Here is a 20,970-nt window from a genome sequence, read left to right as displayed (position 1 = left end):
TCCTACCCCTGAGGGTAATCCAGTCCATCCATGGCCCATCCCCAGTACCTACCCTGCTTGAAATTCTTCAGCTTCAGCCTTGTAAATCAGGAGAATTCAGGATTCCTGGACTCGACCTTTTAAAAAAACTATTTTAAATTGGAGGATAGTTGCTTTACAATGTTGTGTTGGCTTCTGCCATACATCAACATGAATCAGCCAGAGGTATACATATGTCTCCTTCCTCTTGAACCTGCCTCCCCCCTCCCAGCCCAGCCCAGCCCAGCCCAGCCCAGCCCATCCCATCCCATCCCATCCCATCCCATCCCGTCCCATCCCTACCCATCCCTCTAAGTTGTCACAGCACCAGTTTGAGCTCCCTGCATCATACAGCAAATTTCCACTGACTATCTGCTTCACATATAATAATGTATATATTTCCATACTACTCTGTCAATTAATCCCACCCTCTCTTTCCCCCATTGTTGGATTTGACCTTTGAGGTCTGTCCTTGGCCTTGTTCTAAGCTCCCTGAATTCACACTCCTGATAGAGCCTGCCTGCCTTACCATGGTTCAGTTCAGTTCAGTCGCTCAGTCGTGTCCGACTCTTTGCGACCCCATGAATCGCAGCACGCCAGGCCTCCCTGTCCATCATCAACTCCTGGAGTTCACTGAGACTCACGTCCATCGAGTCAGTGATGCCGTCCAGCCATCTCATCCTCTGTCGTCCCCTTCTCCTCCTGCCCCCCATCCCTCCCAGCATCAGAGTCTTTTCCAATGAGTCAACTCTTCACATGAAGTGGCCAAAGTACTGGAGTTACAGCTTTAGCATCATTCCTTCCAAAGAAATCCCAGGGCTGATCTCCTTCAGAATGGACTGGTTGGATCTCCTTGCAGTCCAAGGGACTCTCAAGAGTCTTCTCCAACACCACAGTTCAAAAGCATCAATTCTTGGGCGCTCAGCCTTCTTCACAGTTCAACTCTCACATCCATACATGACCACTGGAAAAACCATAGCCTTGACTAGACGGACCTTTGTTGGCAAAGTAATGTCTCTGCTTTTGAGTATGCTATCTAGGTTGGTCATAACTTTCCTTCCAAGGAGTAAGCGTCTTAATTTCCTGGCTGCAGTCACCATCTGCAGTGATTTTGGAGGCCAAAAAAATAAAGTCAGCCACTGTTTCCACTGTTTCTCCATCTATTTCCCATGAAGTGATGGGACCGGATGCCATGATCTTCGTTTTCTGAATGTTGAGCTTTAAGCCCACTTTTTCACTCTCCACTTTCACTTTCATCAAGAGGCTTTTTAGTTCCTCTTCACTTTCTGCCATAAGGGTGGTGTCATCTGCATATCTGAGGTTATTGATATTTCTCCTGGCAGTCTTGATTCCAGCTTGTGCTTCTTCCGTCCAGCATTTCTCATGATGTACTCTGCATATAAGTTAAATAAGCAGGGTGACAATATACAGCCTTGACGTACTCCTTTTTCTATTTGGAACCAATCTGTTGTTCCATGTCCAGTTCTAATTGTTGCTTCCTGACGTGCATACAGATTTCTCAAGAGGCAGGTCAGGTGGTCTGGTATTCCCATCTCTTTCAGAATTTTCCACAGTTTCTTGTGATCCACACAGTCAAAGGCTTTGGCAGAGTCAATAAAGCAGAAATAGATGTTTTTCTGGAACTCTCTTGCTTTTTCCATGATCCAGCGGATGTTGTCAATTTGATCTCTGGTTCCTCTGCCTTTTCTAAAACCAGCTTGAACATCAGGAAGTTCACGGTTCACATATTGCTGAAGCCTGGCTTGGAGAATTTTGAGCATTACTTTATTAGCATGTGAGATGAGTGCAATTGTGTGGTAGTTTGAGCATTCTTTGGCATTGCCTTTCTTTGGGATTGGAATGAAAACTGACCTTTTCCAGTCCTGTGGCCACTGCTGAGTTTTCCAAATTTGCTGGCATATTGAGTGCAGCACTTTCACAGCATCATCTTTCAGGATTTGGAACAGCTCAACTGGAATTCCATCACCTCCACTAGCTTTGTTCGTAGTGATGCTTTCTAAGGCCCACTTGACTTCACATTCCAGGATGTCTGGCTCTAGGTCAGTGATCACACCATTGTGATTATCTGGGTCGTGAAGATCTTTTTTGTACAGTTCTTCTGTGCATTCTTGCCACTTCTTCTTAATATCTTCTGCTTCTGTTAGGTCCATACCATTTCTGTCCTTTGTCGAGCCCATCTTTGCATGAAATGTTCCTTTGGTATCTCTGATTTTCTTGAAGAGATCTCTAGTCTTTCCCATTCTGTTGTTTTCCTCTATTTCTTTGCATTGATCACTGAGGAAGTCTTTCTTATCTCTTCTTGCTATTCTTTGGAACTCTGCATTCAGATGCTTATATCTTTCCTTTTCTCCTTTGCTTTAGTGCTGCCAAATAAGCCAGGCTGCTTAACCTCTCTGTGCTTCCATGTCCTCAAACTCTGAAATAGTAATCTCTGCATCATCATGGTGATGCTACATGTGAAGTCCCTAAATCAGGCCCTGACAGACAGTAAATCTCAGTAAATATTCATAATTATTATTGTTATCATACATGTCAGAACTTTGCTCTTGAGTCCAAATATCAGTGTTTTTATGTGCTTTAGATGGGCTTCTGAAAGACAGGAAAGGCAAATAGAGGTCTGTGGCCACTGCAGAGATTCTCCCTGCCGCAGAGGCCCTGCTTTTGCTGGGTACCTAGCAGGTACCCTCCCCTGGGACTTAAAGTGACAGAGTCTCTGTTAGCTTGAACAAGAGACAGAGTCTCTTTTTAGCTGAGTAGCAAGATGGTAGAGAGATTTCATTAAACTAAGAAGTCATCAGAGCCCTGTGGCAGCAGTGGGTACATTCAGAATACTCATTTATTGCTGTGAAGCCCATGAGAGCCTTTAAAGCAGGGAAAAGCTGTGTGTATATAGACAGGAGCCTTTGGGGAAAACTGCCCCTTTATTATTTTTCATTTTGCCCTTAGCTACTTTGGTGTTTTAATTGTATAGTCCTTCTAAAGTTATTAAAGTCAAGTATCTAGAAATTAAACCTCTGTGCTCAATTCCTTGAGGATCGCAGAGATGTAGGAGGCACAGTCCCTGCTGCTTTACAGACAAGGACATTGGACTTAAAGGATGTGTTGAAGATCCCGGGACAATCCCAGTGTTCATTCACTAGAAGGACTCATGGGACTCAGAGTTGTACTTGTGGCTGATATTTATTATACCAATGGAGTAAGGATACACCAGTGGCTTATTAGGAAGAAGAACCAGGTAGAGTCTGAAGGACTCCACACACAGGCTCCTAATGCTCCCTCCATCACATTAGGGGTCACACAGAGCATTGTCTTCAAATACTCATTTCTAGTTAAAATGCAGTGACAGATGTGCAGTGTTTCTGCCCTAGGAAGCCCACTAGAGATCTAGCAACCAACATTTTGGGGGTTTGGTTGTATAAGAACCCTTTGTTTAGCATATACAAAATGCCCAGAAGGGAAGCAAGTGTTCAGTATAAACCATATTGTTCACATAAAAAGTCTAGGCACAGGGTTGGGAGCACTGCAAGACAAGAGTCAGATCCCAGATGCCGGCCAGAGGCCAACTTTGCCAGCAGGCCTTTCTAAGGATAGCAGTCTCAGGCCTGCTATGTTAATTCTTTTCTGTACAGAAGAGGTGCCACATAAACATACAACCAGCTCTAATACTAACCCATCAGAATCACTGGTGTAAATGGTTAGATATTGAGGAACAGGCCCCTTCTGACTGCTGGGTCACAGAAACCTTTATACCACACATTTGAGCTGGGCCTCAAAGGTTAGGCAGGTTTGAGCAGCAGTAGAGAAGTGGGGAGAGAGGACACAGTGGGCAAAAAAATAGTAATTTAGGGAAAGGCAAGCAGGCTTATCTGATCAGAAACAAGATGTGTTGATGGAAATAGGGGAACCTAGAAAGGCAGGGAGAGGACAAATGCCACAAGACCTGGATTAATAAGTGGAGGATTATGGGTTTTATATGCAGAGATGGAACACCACTGAAAGTTTCCTTTTTAAGACAGGAAGTCATATAGTTCAAGGTATGTTTGCAGGAGATATGTATTTGATGGTAGATAGTCTGGCCTGGAGGTCAGAGTCCTAGAGACGGAACACAGGAGAAGATACCTGGATATGTTTCCCAAAGGCCTGGGCTTCAGAAGATGCTCATTAGTTTGTGGCCCACCTTGGTATATAGGAAATACATAAAATAAATGAGGAAGGCAAACTCTGACTATATCTGTGTTTTGGATTACCCTTTAGTACCTTGGCAAGCAGGCCAGAGATGACTCAGTTCAGTTCAGTCACTCAGTTGTGTCCTACTCTTTGCAACCCCCATGAATTGCAGCATGCCAGGCCTCCCTGTCCATCACCAACTCCCGGAGTTCACCCAAACTCATGTCCATCGAGTCAGTGTTGCCATCCAGCCATCTCATCCTCTGTCGTCCCCTTCTCCTCCTGCCCCCCATCCCTCCCAGCATCAGAGTCTCTTCCAATGAGTCAACTCTTCGCATGAGGTGGCCAAAGTACTGGAGTTTCAGCTTTAGCATCATTCCTTCCAAAGAAATCCCAGGGCTGATCTCCTTCAGAATGGACTGGTTGGATCTCCTTGCAGTCCAAGGGGCTCTCAAGAGTCTTCTCCAGCACCACAGTTCAAAAGCATCAATTCTTCGGCGCTCAGCCTTCTTCACAGTCCAACTCTCACATCCATACATGACCACAGGAAAAGCCATAGCCTTGACTAGACGGACCTTTGTTGGCAAAGTAATGTCTCTGCTTTTGAATATGCTATCTAGGTTGGTCATAACTTTCCTTCCAAGGAATAAGCGTCTTTTAATTTCCTGGCTGCAGTCACCATCTGCAGTGATTTTGGAGCCCCCCAAAATAAAGTCTGACACTGTTTCCACTGTTTCCCCATTTATTTGCCATGAAGTGATGGGACTGGATGCCATGATCTTCGTTTTCTGAATGTTGAGCTTTAAGCCAACTTTTTCACTCTCCTCTTTCACTTTCATCAAGAGGCTTTTTAGTTCCTCTTCACTTTCTGCCATAAAGGTGGTGTCGTCTGCGTATCTGAGGTTATTGATATTTCTCCTAGCAATCTTGATTTCAGCTTGTGCTTCTTCCAGCCCAGCGTTTCTCATGATGTACTCTGCATATAAGTTAAATAAGCAGGGTGACAATATACAGCCTTGACGTACTCCTTTTTCTATTTGGAACCAGTCTGTTGTTCCATGTCCAGTTCTAATTGTTGCTTCCTGACCTGCATACAGGTTTCTCAAGAGGCAGGTCAGATGGTCTGGTATTCCCATCTCTTTCAGAATTTTCCACAGTTTCTTGTGATCCATACAATCAAAGGCTTTGACATAGTCAATAAAGCAGAAATAGATGTTTTTCTGGAGCTCTCTTGCTTTTTCTATGCAGTTTGATCTCTGGTTCCTCTGCCTTTTCTAAAACCAGCTTGAACATCTGGAAGTTCACGGTTCACATATTGCTGAAGCTTGGCTTGGAGAATTTTGAGCATTATTTTAGTAGTGTGTGAGATGAGTGCAATTGTGTGGTAGCTTGAGCATTCTTTGGCATTGCCTTTTTTTGGGATTGGAATGAAAACTGACCTTTTCCAGTCCTGTGGCCGCTGCTGAGTTTTCCAAATTTGCTAGTGTATTGAGTGCAGCACTTTCACAGCATCATCTTCCAGGATTTGAAATAGCTCAACTGGAATAACATCACCTCCACTAACTTTGTTCGTAGTTATGCTTTCTAAGGCCCACTTGACTTCCCATTCCAGGATGTCTGGCACTAGGTGAGTGATCACACGTTCGTGATTGTCTTGGTCATGAAGATCTTTTTTTGTAGAGATGACTAGGCCTGTCTTAACTTGTGCAGTGAATTGGTACCAACTGGTGCAACATTCTACGTGCAGAGAAGAGACTGTATTTACTTAAAAATAATATGCAGCCTGTACTGACTAGAGTACTCAGAAGCTCCCAAATCCCCAGTTCAGGTCTGCACAAGTATGATTGTCTTGCACCAACCCTAAGCTCAGGTAGAACAAATCTTCCATGAAGCTGCAAATTACTCTCTGCACACATCTGGATTTAAGGCTGCCCCACTCTCAATGAAAAGTTCAGAAGGGGCCAAAGGGCAGACCACATGGAATGTGCTCACTGGTGATGCCTTATATTCTGACTTCTAGACTCTTGTCCCAGATCCCTGGCCATTGACATCTCAGACTGCCTCACTTGGGTCCTATACTCCTGGCTCACAAAATTTTGGTCCAGCTCATCTGTGTAGACTTCCTCATCTGGCTGTTTGATTGCTACACTTTCAGAAGTCTACTTGCCTCTCACATAGCCATTTCTGAGACCAGGAATGCCTGCCCAGAGGACTGCCATTCCTGAATATGGCCCTCTGAACAACTTTCCTTCAACCCCAAAACCCCAGCTCTGTATCCTGGCCCTACTGTTGACAGCATTACAATTTTGTGCTTTGGAACAATGCTGCTATGCAGTAGTACAGAGCCCTTTGTCTCAGTGACCACCTCTTCCCCCAAGCCTAAAGAGTTGTGCTATGCAATAGAACTGTCTGCTGCTAAGCTGTTAAGTCACTTCAGTCATGTCCGACTCTGTGTGACCCCCTAGACGGCAGCCCACCAGGCTCCCCTGTCTCTGGGATTCTCCAGGCAAGAACACTGGAGTGGGTTGCCATTTCCTTCTCCAATGCATGAAAGTGAAAAGTGAAAGGGAAGTCACTCAGTTGTGTCTGACTCTTAGTGACCCCATGGACTACAGCCTACCAGGCTCCTCCATCCATGGGATTTGCCAGGCAAGAGTGGGGTGCCATCACGACAATATAAATGTTCTATATATGGCAGAACATTATGGTCTGCAAGGTAGCTACTAACTACATGTGGCTGTTTAGCACTTGGAATATGACCTGTAACTGAGAACCGTTTCTAATATTATTAATTTTAATTAAATATGGATAACTACATGTGGCTAGTGGGTACCATATTATAATGGCACAGCATAAATCCTGGTGGGAGTGATCTGGTGAACTGGCTGTGCAGGGTAGACTTAATCTGTGTGCACAGGATATCAAGAGGAGGGCAAGACATGACACAAGAGAGGAAGACCAAGGAGAAGGTCCTTTGTGGTCTCAGATATATCCATTTGTGTACATTCCTAGGTATATAATATTTAGAGATGCACTAATTTTAAGTTGGTTTATTTCTTTTTGATCAGTATTGAATATTATTTTTGCTATTTAAATATGTATCATGAAAGACAATTGACTACAGGAATTAGTATAGGCTTTGAGAGTCCCTTGGACTGTAAGGAGATCAAACCAGTCAATCCTAAAGGAAATTAGTCCTGAATATTCATTGGAAGGACTGATGCTAATGATGAAGCTGAAACTCCAAACTTTGGCCACCTGATGAGAAGAAATGACTCATTGGAAAAGACCCTGAGGCTGGGCAAGATTGAAGGCAGGAGGAGAAGGGGACAACGGAGGATGAGATGGTTTGATGGCATCACCAACTCGATGGACATAGTTTGAGCAAGCTCCGGGAGTTGGTGATGGACAGGGAAGCCTGGCATGCTGCAGTCCATGGGGTCACAAAGAGCTGGACACAACTGAGTGACTAAACTGAACTTGAAGAATCCAGACTTAAGTTGTAGTCTTGTCTCTATACCATGTCAGCTGTGTCACTGTAATACTGTTTTTAAACATATCATCAGTTTTTCAGTATTAAGGGCAAGTAAGAAAGATTTTGACATAGTGCAGTGAACACCGTTCTTATCTTATACTTTAAAAAAAATTAAAGTTCTCAAACACTTCATTCAAAATTTTAGTACTTATGAAATCTTTATTTGCTATTGTTTCCTGAGATTATTCTGCATTTCTCAGTCTTATACTTTAAAAGCCTAGAAAATATCTAGTAAAATGTCTGACAGATAAAAATATTTATTTAGTTTTCAGATTGGCTGAGTTTTCTAGCTTCCATTCAAGAAACAATCAAGGTTTTTCTATTTCTTCTGTATATGTTTATTTTGGTTTTTGTAAGCTCTGCTGTTCCTATCAGGACTCCCTCATGATCTAGTGAACTGTAAGACTTTGCTTCATTTGCACAGAAACAGCAGAAATAGTGACAGGAACAAGTTAATAAGTATAAATAATATGTATTCTGTTATCTTTAACTGGAGGACTTATGTAGGTACAGCAGGCCAAATCTGTAGATGTGTGTGTGTATGTGTGTGTTTTGTTTGACAGACCAGGAAAAACCTTAGACAAATACTATGATTTTCTTTCACTTATGAATATATATTCCTCTTATCCTATATTATGCTAATCAGAGAAAAACATGAGTAAAGGAATGAAATTTAAAAGAACAATAATGTTCACATCATGAACAAAGAGTGGGAAATCCCAGAACCAGAGATTATCAGTATGAGGGAGGAGGGAAGCAAGATCTGGAAGATAGAATGAGAGTGGCTCGTGGCACCTACTATTTTAACATTGCTTTTTTGACATCATGATTACTTTTCTACAGTACTTCAGACTGCTTGACGTTTAGCTGAGAAATGTAAAAGTGCGGGGCTTCTTTAGTCCCCATAGGTGTGATTAGCAAATTATAAAGAAAGCAGGGCCAACCCTCTGCCCCCTGGCTTTCTCACATAGAGAGGTACACCTTCCTCAGAAGTATTACGGCTTTAATGTTGGAGGTGGCAAAGATGAGCTGACTCCTCATTGTGCTGTCCTGTCAGTGGAGTCTCACCCTCACTTCAGCCTCATATGTTCATTTACATATTTTTAATTGTTAAAATTTTTACTGTTAATTTTAACATTATTGTTTTAAATTTTTTATTTTATTATTTTTTTAAAAATATATATTTATTTATTTATTTGGCTGCACCAGATCTTAGTTGCAAGCATGTGGGATTAGTTCCCTGACCAGGGATTGAACCTAGGCCCTCTGCTTTGGGAGTGTGGAGTCTTAGCTACTGTACTACCAGGGAAATCCCTAAAATTTTTATTTTTAACATTGTTATTTTAAAATTTGTATTGGTGCTTCCCTGGTAGCTCAGCTGATAAAGAATCTGCCTGCAATGCAGGAGATCCCAGTTTCATTGCTGGGTCGGGAAGATTCCTTGGAGAAGGTTTAGGCTACCCACTCCAGTATTCTTGGGCTTCTGTGGTGGCTTAGTCAGTAAAGAATCTGCATGCAATGCGGCAGACCTGGGTTCAATCCCTGGATTGGGAAAATCCCCTGGAGAAGGGAACAGCTACCCACTCCAGTATTTTTTTCCTGGAGAATCCACATAGAGAAGCCTGGCGGGCTACATTCCACGGGGTTACAAAGAGTTGGACATGATTGAGCGACTAAGCACATTGTTAAAATTGGAAGCCTGATCCCGGGGTGAGAGCGTAAATCATTTAGAGTAAAAACAACTGTTTGTAGCTCCCTGTGTAACTGATAATTAAATTACCATTGAGTTCATTTTGTTGAGAGTTCATGATTTCTAAAGACCCTGTGCGTGCATGTGTGCTCAGTCACTCAGTCATATCCAACTCTTTGTGACCCTATGGATTGTTATGGGATTTTCCAGGCAAGAATACTGGAGTAGGTTGCCATTTCCTCCCCCAGGAGCCCTTCCTGACCCAGGGGTCAAACCCACATTTCCTGCCTCTGCTGCATTGACAGGCAAGGTCTTTACCACTGAGCCACTTGGAAAGGCCAAAGACCCTGTAGGGCCTGTATAATTATAGAAACGCTATTGTAACTTTGAGACTGTGTGATAACAGATTTACTCATGTGTCTCTTTTGCTTTAGAGAAAATGAAAAGAATCTGTTTTCTGGGATTGTCATTCAAGAGCCTCTGCTTGTTCCAAATCTGACAAAGTGTTGCCCCCTCTGATCTCCAAGTCTTTTGGGTGGGAATGCCATGAACCTCAAAGAGACTCAGTGCCACCGGGAGTGCTGGAGTCAGGGCTTGGAATGGCCTTTCTAATCGGAGGGGTCAGGTGCCCCCTGTGGGTGATTGGGATCCTGGCACTAGCTGGGTTTCATTCACACAGCCCCTCTGGGGGCCTCTGTGACACGGACACTCTCAGTTCATCTCTAGGACAGGATGTGGTTTGCAGCATTTCCCAGATATATTTGCCCAGCAATCCCCTCCTCCCTTCCATCACACACTTTTTTTTTTTCGATGTTCATTTCATAAGATGAAATACAGATAAAGCATGGGCTTGGAAGTCAAAGAGCTTTAGATTTGAATTCTAACTTTACCACTCTGCTTTTTTATCTCAAGTCAGAAACTTTGACTCTCAGTTTCTTCAGAGGTGAAATACCTGTTATGAGAATTAAATGCAATTAGGCAAGAAAAGAAACACTTTAAACAATGCCTGGTACACAAAAGACACTCATTAAGTGGCAGCTGTTAACAGCTGCTGCTGTAGCAAGTTGAGTGCAGGGCTATATGCCCCTACCACACCTTTTCCCTGAGCTTCACACTTGGGCTTTCAGCTGCCTGTTTTTTGTGCACCTGCATATCCAAGAGACCTCAAATTCAGCATCCTTATCTGAAATTTTGGCCACCTGATGCAAAGAACTGACCCATTTGAAAAGACCCTGATGCTGGGAAAGATTAAAGGCAGGAGGAGAAGGGAACGACAGAGGGTGAGATGACTCAATGAACATGAGTTTGAGTAAACTCCGGGAGTTGGTGATGGGCAGGGAGCCCTGGCGTGCTGTAGTTCATGGGGTTGCAAAGAGTCAGACATGACTGAACAACTAAACTGAACTGGTCTGAAGTTTATATCTTCCTCCTTGTACCTTCTCTGGTCAACACTACCACATTTGGTTAACTGCTCCATCTGGTCAGCTTTGTCATCTAAGTATACCTCACATTGTTTCACCTTTCTTCAGCCCCAGAACAGCATTGTAACTTGCCAGCGCTGCTCTTCTCTGTCTTTAGAGTGTTTTCTATATCACAAGCCTGCCTTCCACACAGTAGCTGAAGTGATCATGCTAAAAACTTATGAGATCAACATTGCTTCTCATAGTTTAACTTTCAGAGCTCCTGTAAGGCCCATAATGGGGTTTTCCAAACTTGTTAATCCTGACAACCAACTCAGACCTTTTTAGAAATACAAATTCTTGGACTCCCTCCAAAAGTGCTCCCCTCTAGAGATTCTGATCCAGATCTGGGATGGGGCACAGGAATCTGCACTTTTAATAAACTGGGAGGTACACCTTGTGATGGCCAAGGGGGACAACCCTCACATGTAATCCACACCGTGGGTTTGTCCTCTCTGCATTGCCCAACATGCCCCAGCTCTCGAGTGCCCTCTTCTACTTCCCCACCATCAAGCTGCCTTGGTGCACACTTCTCCTGGAATCCCCTTCTCTTCCTTTGTAACTTTCCCTTACCAAATGCTCAGAGTCTAGCAGTATTGCCAGAAGGTGTCCCAGTATCTCGCAGGCAGCCTGTCTTCAGCCCATCGGAGCTTGTCAGCCCATTTCTGTGCAGTTAATTATAGAATTCTCACATTGTGTTGTCATTTTTGTTCTGTGTCTCCTTCTCCCAGTAGACTCAGAGCCTTGAGGACAGAGAACATTTTATTTCTCCATTTCTATCTTCTTGCTTAGATTCTGGAACATGGTAGGGGTTCGTGAATGCTTGTTGAAAGAATAAAAAGGAGAGAGGGAGGTTGGAAAAAACTCTTGAATTGTACTAGGAGGTATAAAAATATTCTTTGGAGCCCTGATGTGTCTCAGGCACAGGTGGTGGTTAGGAGGGAGGCCTAAGTAGGGAGGATTCCTGCTCCTATCCCTTCTCTCTGCCTCTGATTCAACCAAAGTAGCTCTATTATTAAATTTTTCATGTGTTGGTGAATAGTGTAAGGTTTTGTTGAAAAGAAGGGAAAAGTTGGTACTAAAAATAAATTTGAAAACTGCAGCACTGATTTACCTTAATGAAATCCCTTTATGCATCTCTACTCTCTGTGATTTAGAATGAAGTGGGAAAACTTGAAGAACTTGAGAAATAAAACCAAGGATCTAAATTGGCAACTGCAACTGTGAGGCAAGATTAGAAATTTCCTAATCTGTTGGGTTGTGCCATGTAGTATGGCCTTGGGGCCACTTGCTGCTTTCAAGCACCTGGGGAGTTATCATGAGAGATGCTAAGTGGTTGGCATCCATTTCCACAGAGGCCAATGTGAAGAAGTGTGAAGATTACATTGAAAGAGCTGTGAGAATTCCTCTGAATTTATTTGAGGTGCATGCTTGTATTTACAAAGCAGAGTCTTCAGGAAATAGCCTCCCTCAGGAATAAGACTTTGTCCCTGCCTCAGCACCTGGCGCGGACTACCTCCTCATTGTTGGTCATCAGACATTCGCTGTGGGGATGCATGAATAACCATCAGTGGAAAAATGTGTGAAATGCACTACCACCCAGGAATTAGGACTCTCATAAAAGCAAATGATCTTAAAATTAAGACTATTAGACTTGCCACAGATTCAAATTATGGATTTCATTTGTAAGAACTTGCTCAATAATATGAAATTAATGTAGCTTAATATACTGTTCATGTATAGCTCATCATAAATACAAGTAAATGTAGAACAGTTCTCTCATAACATTGCTTATTAAAGAATCAGAATTTAACCATCTCTTTTTTTTTTCTCTTGAAATAAGAGTTTTTTTACCCAGAGAAAACTGACCTGTCGCTCTCATATAGAGGTGTGGATGTTTGTAAAGTCTTCTAAATAAATTTTACTCTTTTTGCCACAGTTCCTTTCCCACTTTTAGGATATATGAGGAGTTGTGCCTCTGATTGGCAAATAGATTCACTCAGCCTTTACCAAATTGTATCCATTCAGATTCCACGGTCTTATGCAGAGGCAGGTTGTGGGGTCAAAGGTCACCTGTCCCATTGATACTTCAACACATAATAGCATTTCAAGACTCTGAGAAGTCCTGGAGGACAGAAACCTAACTGTGTTTAATACCATATGTCCCAGCAATATTGACCACTTCTTTTGCAGAAGAGCTGTTGCCAAATTAGGAAACATTGGATAGATATTTGCCTTCAAATAGTTTGAATGTTAACAGAAAGCACCATTTATCTATCATACCCATTGGTGAAGTCAGCAAAACAGGAAATAATTTGATTTATACCTAGGGCTCTTTGAAATGAAAAAAAAAACAGTCATTTTGACTCTCACAAATTGTAAAGATACATTATTTTCTTATGGTTAAATAATAACCCAATGTGGATATACCTACCATGTTTTATTCAGCCATTCATTTGTTGGTAGATAGTTCGGTTGTTTTCATCTTTTGGCTATTATGAAAAATGCTGCTATGAATGTTCATGTAGTTTTTTGTGTGGCCATATATTTTCAATTCCTCTTGTAAATATATACTGAGAAGTGGAATTGGTAGATCCTACGTTAAACTATGTTTAACCTTTTGAGAAACCACCAGACTGTTTTCCAAAGTGGCTATGTCATTTTACATTCCCACTAGCATTATATGATGGTTCCAGTTTCTCCATCTTCTTGCCAACACTTGGTATTATCTGTTTAAAGTCATTCTAGTAGAAGTGAACTAGTGCCTTCATTGTGGTTTTAATTTGCATTTCCCTAATGGCTAATAATGTTGGACACCTTTTTATATCCTTATTGGCTCTTTGTTCATCTTCTAAACAGAAATGTCCATTTAAGTTCTTTTATTATTGAGTTGTAAAAGTTCTACAAGTCCCTTATCAGATGTATTATTTGAAAATATTTTCTTTCATTCAGTGAATTATCTTTCCCTTTCTTGATGGTGTCCTTTTTAAAGAAATTTTAAAATTACTTATGTATCTATTTTTGGCTGCACTGGGTTTTTGCTGTTGAACATGGGCTTTCTCTAGCTGCAGCAAGTGGGGGCTACTCTCTAGTTGTGGTCCATGGGTTTCTCATTGCAGTGGCTTCTGTTGTGGCTCCCAGGCTCTAGAGCACAGACTCAGTAGTTACGACATGCGAACTTAGTTACTGCACAACATGTAGAGTCTTCCTGGACCAGGGATCTATGTCCCCTGCTTCTCTTGAGCTTATTTGCCATCCCTGTATATTCTTTAATGAAAGGTATATTCAGATTTTTTGTCCATCTTTGAGTTGTTACTTATTGAGTTCTGAGATTACTTTATATGTTCTCAGTACAGTCCTTTCTTAGAGTAGTCTGTAAATATTTTCGCCCAGTCTATAGCTTGTCTTTTCATTTTCTTAGCAGTGTGTTTCAAAGAGAGGATGATTTTAACTTTAGTTAAGTCCAATTTATTATTTTGTTTTGATTCATAATATTTGCTTAATAATCTAAGATCACAAAGATTTTTCTACTGTGTGCTCAATATAGAAAAACAAATGTGAACAAGATACACAAAGGTACTTGTCTCATTTTTCTTGTGTGTATTCTTATAGTTTTTAGCTCTTAATATTTAGGTCTATGATAAATTCAAGTTAATTTCGTGTAAGCAGGGATCATGGTTCAGTTTTTTAATATGGATTGTTCAGCACCATTTTTGAAACTGCTGTTCTCCCTCACTGAATTTTGATACTGAAAATTAATTGAATATATATGTTACCACATTTTTAAACAAAGATCTCCCTCACCTCAACATGCCCATTTAACTGAAAGCTTATCACTTCCACATCTTCATGTCTTCAAAGAGCGGTCTAGACTCACTGTTTCCGCTTCCTTCTTTCTTACTCTCACACTAAGCCTCTTTATCATTCCACAAAAAGGGTTCTTGCCATAGTCACCAGTGATCTCTGTTATGACATCCAGTGGATACTGTTTTTTTGTTGTCTCATGTGATTCTCAGTGTCCTTGGGCCTCAGTGATCCCCCCACCCCCTCTTTCAGATACTCTTTTCCCTAACTAATACAGCAGCCCACCACTCTTCTTATTTTTCTTCTGTTTTTCTTTTTGATCCGACATGTCTACTCTGCAAGTTCTTCTTCTTCTACCTATTTCTTTTATGTCAGTGTTCTCAGGATTGTCCAGAGCCCCTTTTCCCTCTCATTCTGTGCATGCACCCTACTATTCCCATCTAATTTCCTGGCTTAAGAATCTCAAATTTACATCTGGCTCAGATCTTTTCTTAACTTCATGTCTGCTCATTTAGCTGCCTACCAGGACCATGAGCTCTAGGAATAAAAGTGCCCTGTATACATTTGTGTTCATATTTGTATTCCTGTGCTTAGCACAGAGAACTTAATGACTATTCATTGGCTAAATGAACAAATGAATAAGTGAACAAGTTAAGCCACCTGTGCGTTTGATATAGCTTATCTTATAATTCTAGTCCAATGCTTCAGTATTGGCCCTTTTACTGATATCTGACACATGCAATGAGTACGTGACGCTGGGCATAGGAGAAGCAAATTACTTTTAGAAGCACATACTTTGTGTTTGCCATGACTCAGTTTTCCTGCCACAATTGGTAGAGAACCTTGGGATGCTGAGATAGGAATGAGACCCTAGGCACAGGCAGGAAAGAGGTAAGAGAGCAGGGAGACATTTCTCCAGATGTTGCAAACACTGTTTCTAACATTTTTCAGTTCAATAATTTCCTTCAAGAATTAACCTATATTGTTTGAGAAATAAAATATATTAATGGCCCTATTGAATTCTGAGTACATCTTTATAATTACCATACATTCTTTCTCTTTTTTTGCTTTTCACCTAAGTGTTTGTAAGTCCCTGTAACATTTTTTCTTCACTCTAAAATGATTCTCAAAAGGTTATGTGGTAAGATGTAAACTGGGTAATGTAGACTCTTTCAGACCTAGTGTTATGATCCTTTTGTGATGATCTGAGTGTTCACATCAAAGAATGTGTTTGCTTATTATGGGCTTATTATTATGCCAGAGCTTTGAGGGTATTTGGGAAGAATACAAGACACAGTCCTCATTGCTGCCCTCGGGGAACACACACCTTTAGGGAGAGAAAAGCCATAACTGGCAGGTAGACAGCAGCATCTCTGATGCAGTTTGTTGTGTCTATTGCATGCTGCTTGGCAAGAAAGATAGTCTCCTGCCACTGGACATGTACTTTTGGCCTTGCTTTTCTCTAATGGGCTGTCCTGAAAGTGTCTAGGGTCTCTTTATGAATGCCCTTTTTATTTGTTCTGGAGCATGCAGTCCCTTACATTTCTCTGTCTCTCTCTCTCCTACATTTCAGTGAGCGGTTTCTGGTGAGACTGAACAAGAATGGTGGGCCAAGGAACCCAGAGAAGATAGAACGAATGTGTGCCCTTTTTACAGTATGTGCAAATTCTCTTTCCCTTCTCTGCTGTTGACTCTAACTAGGGTCCTGCTATGTGGATATTGTTGCCCTGGAAACAAGCACTAATTCTTACTTCCCCACACACTGGTGAGAATAGAATTTGATTTATGTGTCTATCAGGTTTTAATGAAATATTTAAGAAAACTGAAATAAGCTCCAGTTTTTAATTGAATTTATTTAAAAAAATACAACAAGTACCTCTTACTATGTGCATTTTAGATGCAATTTAATATAGTAGACACTTAAAACTTGAGAACAGTCTTTCTTTCTATTCTTCAAGACCACTGGGGATTTCTCTGATGTGTAAGTATAGTTTCTCTCAAGGCATCCACCAAACTTACAGCTTTGCAGTTTTTTTAATTAAAAAAAAAAAGAGTTTATAAAAAGAGAGACAGACTAAATAGCCCTCCTCTTTCAGACACCAAACAAAGTCTTTTCATGCCATGATCCATACTTTAGTTTTTTCTAAATAACCATGCTATTATTCGTGCTCTCTGACATCATGGATCCATCAGCTCAGAGAAGGCTTGGTAACCTGCTTATTGAAAAGTATTAAACATCACAATATCATATTGTCTTTTGTATTCTTCAAGTTGATTCTGATTTACTAATTTTTTTACCCAGTTATGAAACTTAACTGCCCAGCCTTATTTATTTCAGTTAATTTATTTGCTTAAGAAGAAAAGACTGTCACAATTTTTAACCACTTTTGACTGTCATAGATTCTTTGATCTGTTTCAGTGATACTGAGATACATCAAAACTCGTTGAGTGCAGGGTGTCACAGTGCCACTGCCCTTGTGTGTGGTGCATGGTTGATGGGTAGGTAACAGTCAGGTGTCTCAAACCTTACCAGTGTACCTCAAACACAAATGGGATTTATCTAGGACTCTGATATGTGACTTTCTCTGAGAGATAAAATTGGATTTGTTTACCTGAATTTTTTGTTCATTTACTACAACATTACTGCAGAATCAAAAGCCACTCTACAGGGATAACTTGTATTGAAAGTACTCCAGATGTACAGAAGGATTTATAAATCTAGCTAAGCTAAAACGAAGTTTTGTACATTCTTGAGGTCAGCATTCAAAGCTTAGGAGATAGTACAGGAAGAGAAAGCAAGAAAAGCAGACACATGAAGATGGCTAAGGGAACTGAGACCTTTTAGCCTGGAAAGATCAGTGCTCTGTCTTCAGTTGGAGAAGAACAAGGGAAAGAGTCCCAGTTGCAGGTAATGGGATGTAGGTTGGAATATTGGAGGAGAGAGCGTGATGTGAGAACACCTGAACACGGAGCTGGTTCCTTGCGGCCGCCTGTCTTAAACCTGATTAGGATGAGATGAGACACCCATCTGTCTAGAATGTCTCAGTAACCTTAGGAGTCTTTTTAGATCCTGATTCTCCAATATTGTTTGGTTAAAGCAGCAAAAGAAATTGGCAATTCCTTGTTCCTTGGCATTGTGGGAACAGAGGTGTGTGTGTGTGTGTGTGTGTGTGCGCGTGCGTGCGTGCTGTCCTTGAATATGATGAGTGCAGTCCTTGTCTCTTGAAAAATGAACTTAATTATGAAGATATTTGAATGTAATTACAGTAAATCAAAATTTTCATTTAACAGCATTTTAATTATCTGTATGAGCCTAGAGGCCTAAGCTGTAGCTCCAGCTTTATAAATCAGAGATGCACATAACACATAGGATGTGCTCTTACTCTGCCACAATGGGAAGGCGCAAGGTTGCTAAAAATATCTACTTTTATACTTCCCTTTGAAGTACAGCCCTGGATTTTTTTTTTTAAGATACTAAAAAAAAGAAAATGATTTGAGGAATTTTTTCAAAGCCCAGAAGAGTTTTGAGCAAGATTGTCCCAACCAGGGTTTTTATGTTTTACTTTAAGCTTATATGAAATAATAATTTTGACGGAAACTATTTTCTGATTATCCAAGGCTTGAGTTCCTCCTGTGGGCCAAAGGAATTTTCCAGATTGGCATATGTTTTAACAGAGTTTCAGAGGAAACGCAAGAAAATGCAGCTACATCTGTGGTCCGTGCCAACCTGTTAGCTTACTTTAACATTAGGAAAAGGGAATCGTACAAATGGAGCACTTTTGCAGGATTACTTAAGCTTACCTCAGAGCCGTATTACAGACAGTCATGTTTATCCATACACAGTCTTGCTCTTGGTAAATCCTGTATTTTTCTGACCAGGTTAGATTTCAGAGCTTCCTGTGCAGGAAGAATTTTATCCAAGAAGGAAGTGTTTCATGCATTTATGATTGTCTAATACAGGGAAGACTTTGATGACTTTCATGATTAACAGTGGCTGTGTGGTATGAGCACAAGAGAGCGTGTCTGTGTATTTATTCCACAACCCCATGGACTGTAGTCTGCTAAGCTCCTCTGTCTGTGCGATTCTTCAGGCAAGAATACTGGAGTGGGTTGCCATTTCTCCTCCAGGGGATCTTCCCACCCAGGGATCGAGCCTGCTTTGTCTCCTGCATTGGCAAACGGGTTCTTTACCAGTAGCGCCACCTGGGAAGCCCAGATATCCAATGCTTCACACACAGTGGCTGGCAAATACTAATCACTTGTTACATAAATAAATTAATAATGCTTATTTTCTATTATATTTTGAGTGACCAACTCAGAGAATGAACTTGTATCGTTTTCCCTGCTTTAGTTGGCATTACATTTTTTCCATTTATTTATACACTTTCATACTTCAAAATAGAATTTTAGGTAGTGACTTCTTGGAATTAAGAATGGACTTAATTATTAGCATAATAACATCATTTATTAAAATATTGCCTCCTTTTATGCAGCATAAGAATGAATGAATTGGCTGTGTTTTATATTTGTAAATTCCATTGTCTCTTCAGAAAAAGGGTAGTCCAGGCATAGGAAAGTAAATTGACTTTTCTATGTTTCAAGTGGAACCTTAGTGACTGAGCCAAGATGCTGATCCCTGAGTCACTGTCGTTTCTACCCACCAGGTGGTTGGGAACCAGCTATTTAGTTGTAGGATCAGAGGGTATGATCCAGTGAGTATATCTAAATTCAAACCCTGCTCACCAGATGAATGGTGGATGAGTCACCTCTCTTCCTATCTTGGTTTTTCAGGCCTTGTGACATGGATAGCCACACTTGGTACTTAGTATCAAGAGAGTGTATGTTTAGTATCAGAGAGTGTATGTTTAATAACTTTATGATAAAGTGTTTAATGTTGCTCTTATGTTTAATATGGTAGCTATTATGTTGAATTTTGACAATGAAATTATGTGGAACTCAGCAAATAATTATACCTAAAATATTTTCTGATACTGAGTATTATCATTTTATTTTTATTGGCCTCAAATAAACACCACAGAGAGTTCTGGGTACCATGTACAAAATGGTCAGAAAGAACCCCTACCCAGCCACTCAGAAAATACCGTAAATTATATTTTAGGCTTCTTTATCTTCTTCACCTCAACAGAATCAAGGGAGAGGTCCCATGCTCTTGGGTACAACCCGTCTGGTTAGTATTTGGTCATCTTTGGTAATTGGCTTCAATTCTCTAAGTATATTGAGATTTATAATTATACCAGTTATTTGATAGTTTGGATTAATAAAATCTAGGCTGTGTAGAAGGTCAGTTTACTTTGAAATGTGATCTTTCAGTAATAGGTATGTTTCAATTCCCATAAAATGGTAATTTATTTTTTAATTTCATTATTTGTTATTTAGTAGCCATCTTAATATTTGTCAACATATATACTACTGTTTTGAAGATATCACTTTAAAGGAGTTATTAAAATGGAGTCTGAAACATCATTTTTCAATATCAAAAGATAACTTTCATGCAAAAATGTATCTTTGTGATTCCAGAAATACCAATTTATGTTGAATTGTTTTGTAACCCATTTCATTGTAAGTGTATTTCATTATTCCATCAAGAATTTGGCAAAATATTATGACCATCTAATATCTAAAAGTTCTAAGGCCTCCTTTTCTTTCATATGTTCAGGACCACTCTACAGGGCAGAGCTGGGATTGTGCTGAAGCAAGCAAGGCACAGGATCCTGAGAAGGAGACCTTAAATTTTGTCACTTAGATGCCTTGCTTGCCTCGGCATAGACCTAACTCTGCCACAGGGTATAAACATACAGCAAACGTGGTGGTTCTGGATTCAGAGCTCATGCACAGTCATGATTGCTGCTTGATCTTTTGTTTTACTGCCTTACTGAAAAGAGACAAGCATCTGGGACTAAACAAAGGATGAAAGATGAGAAGGAAATGGAACTAAGGGAACTTTCCCTGGAAGCAAAAGGGAAATCATGGGAAACTGTCCCATTAAAATAGAGGTTACCCCTTCAGTCATCGTTCATAACAATGGCTGGGAGTGAGCAGTGAGTTAATAACCTGGTGAAAGTCAGAAACAATGTATATTAAAGGAAGTTTTATTACTTCAAGTATAATGTGTTAAAGTGTAAAAATACTCTATTTCAAAATGTGTTCTCAACATAAATAATGCATAAAATTATTTTTATTAATGTAACTCCAGTTTTAAAAATGTCTAATTAAAAGAAGCCCTTAAAATTTTCCAGAAATTTTAAATAAAGTGA

General features: G+C 40.6%; 1 protein-coding gene across 13 annotated transcripts in view; it reads left to right on the top strand.

The window, feature by feature from the left end:
- The window catches only part of DOCK3 (dedicator of cytokinesis 3), a 304,579-nt gene that overhangs the window by 172,362 nt on the left and 111,247 nt on the right, over nucleotides 1-20,970 (top strand). For 12 of the 13 annotated variants that reach the window (XM_061397473.1, XM_061397477.1, XM_061397469.1 and 9 more), the window contains exon 10: nucleotides 16,269-16,350. The exons of the other annotated variant lie outside the window; for it this stretch is intronic. In XM_061397473.1, the coding sequence (XP_061253457.1) occupies nucleotides 16,269-16,350 (82 nt within the window). The remainder of the gene's footprint in view (nucleotides 1-16,268; nucleotides 16,351-20,970) is intronic. 13 annotated transcript variants of the gene reach the window in all.

This window comes from Bos javanicus, chromosome 22, assembly GCF_032452875.1.
Source record: "Bos javanicus breed banteng chromosome 22, ARS-OSU_banteng_1.0, whole genome shotgun sequence".
Taxonomy (NCBI): Eukaryota; Metazoa; Chordata; class Mammalia; order Artiodactyla; family Bovidae; genus Bos; species Bos javanicus.
The sequence above is the reverse complement of the archived record's forward strand: the minus strand, read 5'-3'. Positions and strand labels throughout refer to the sequence as shown.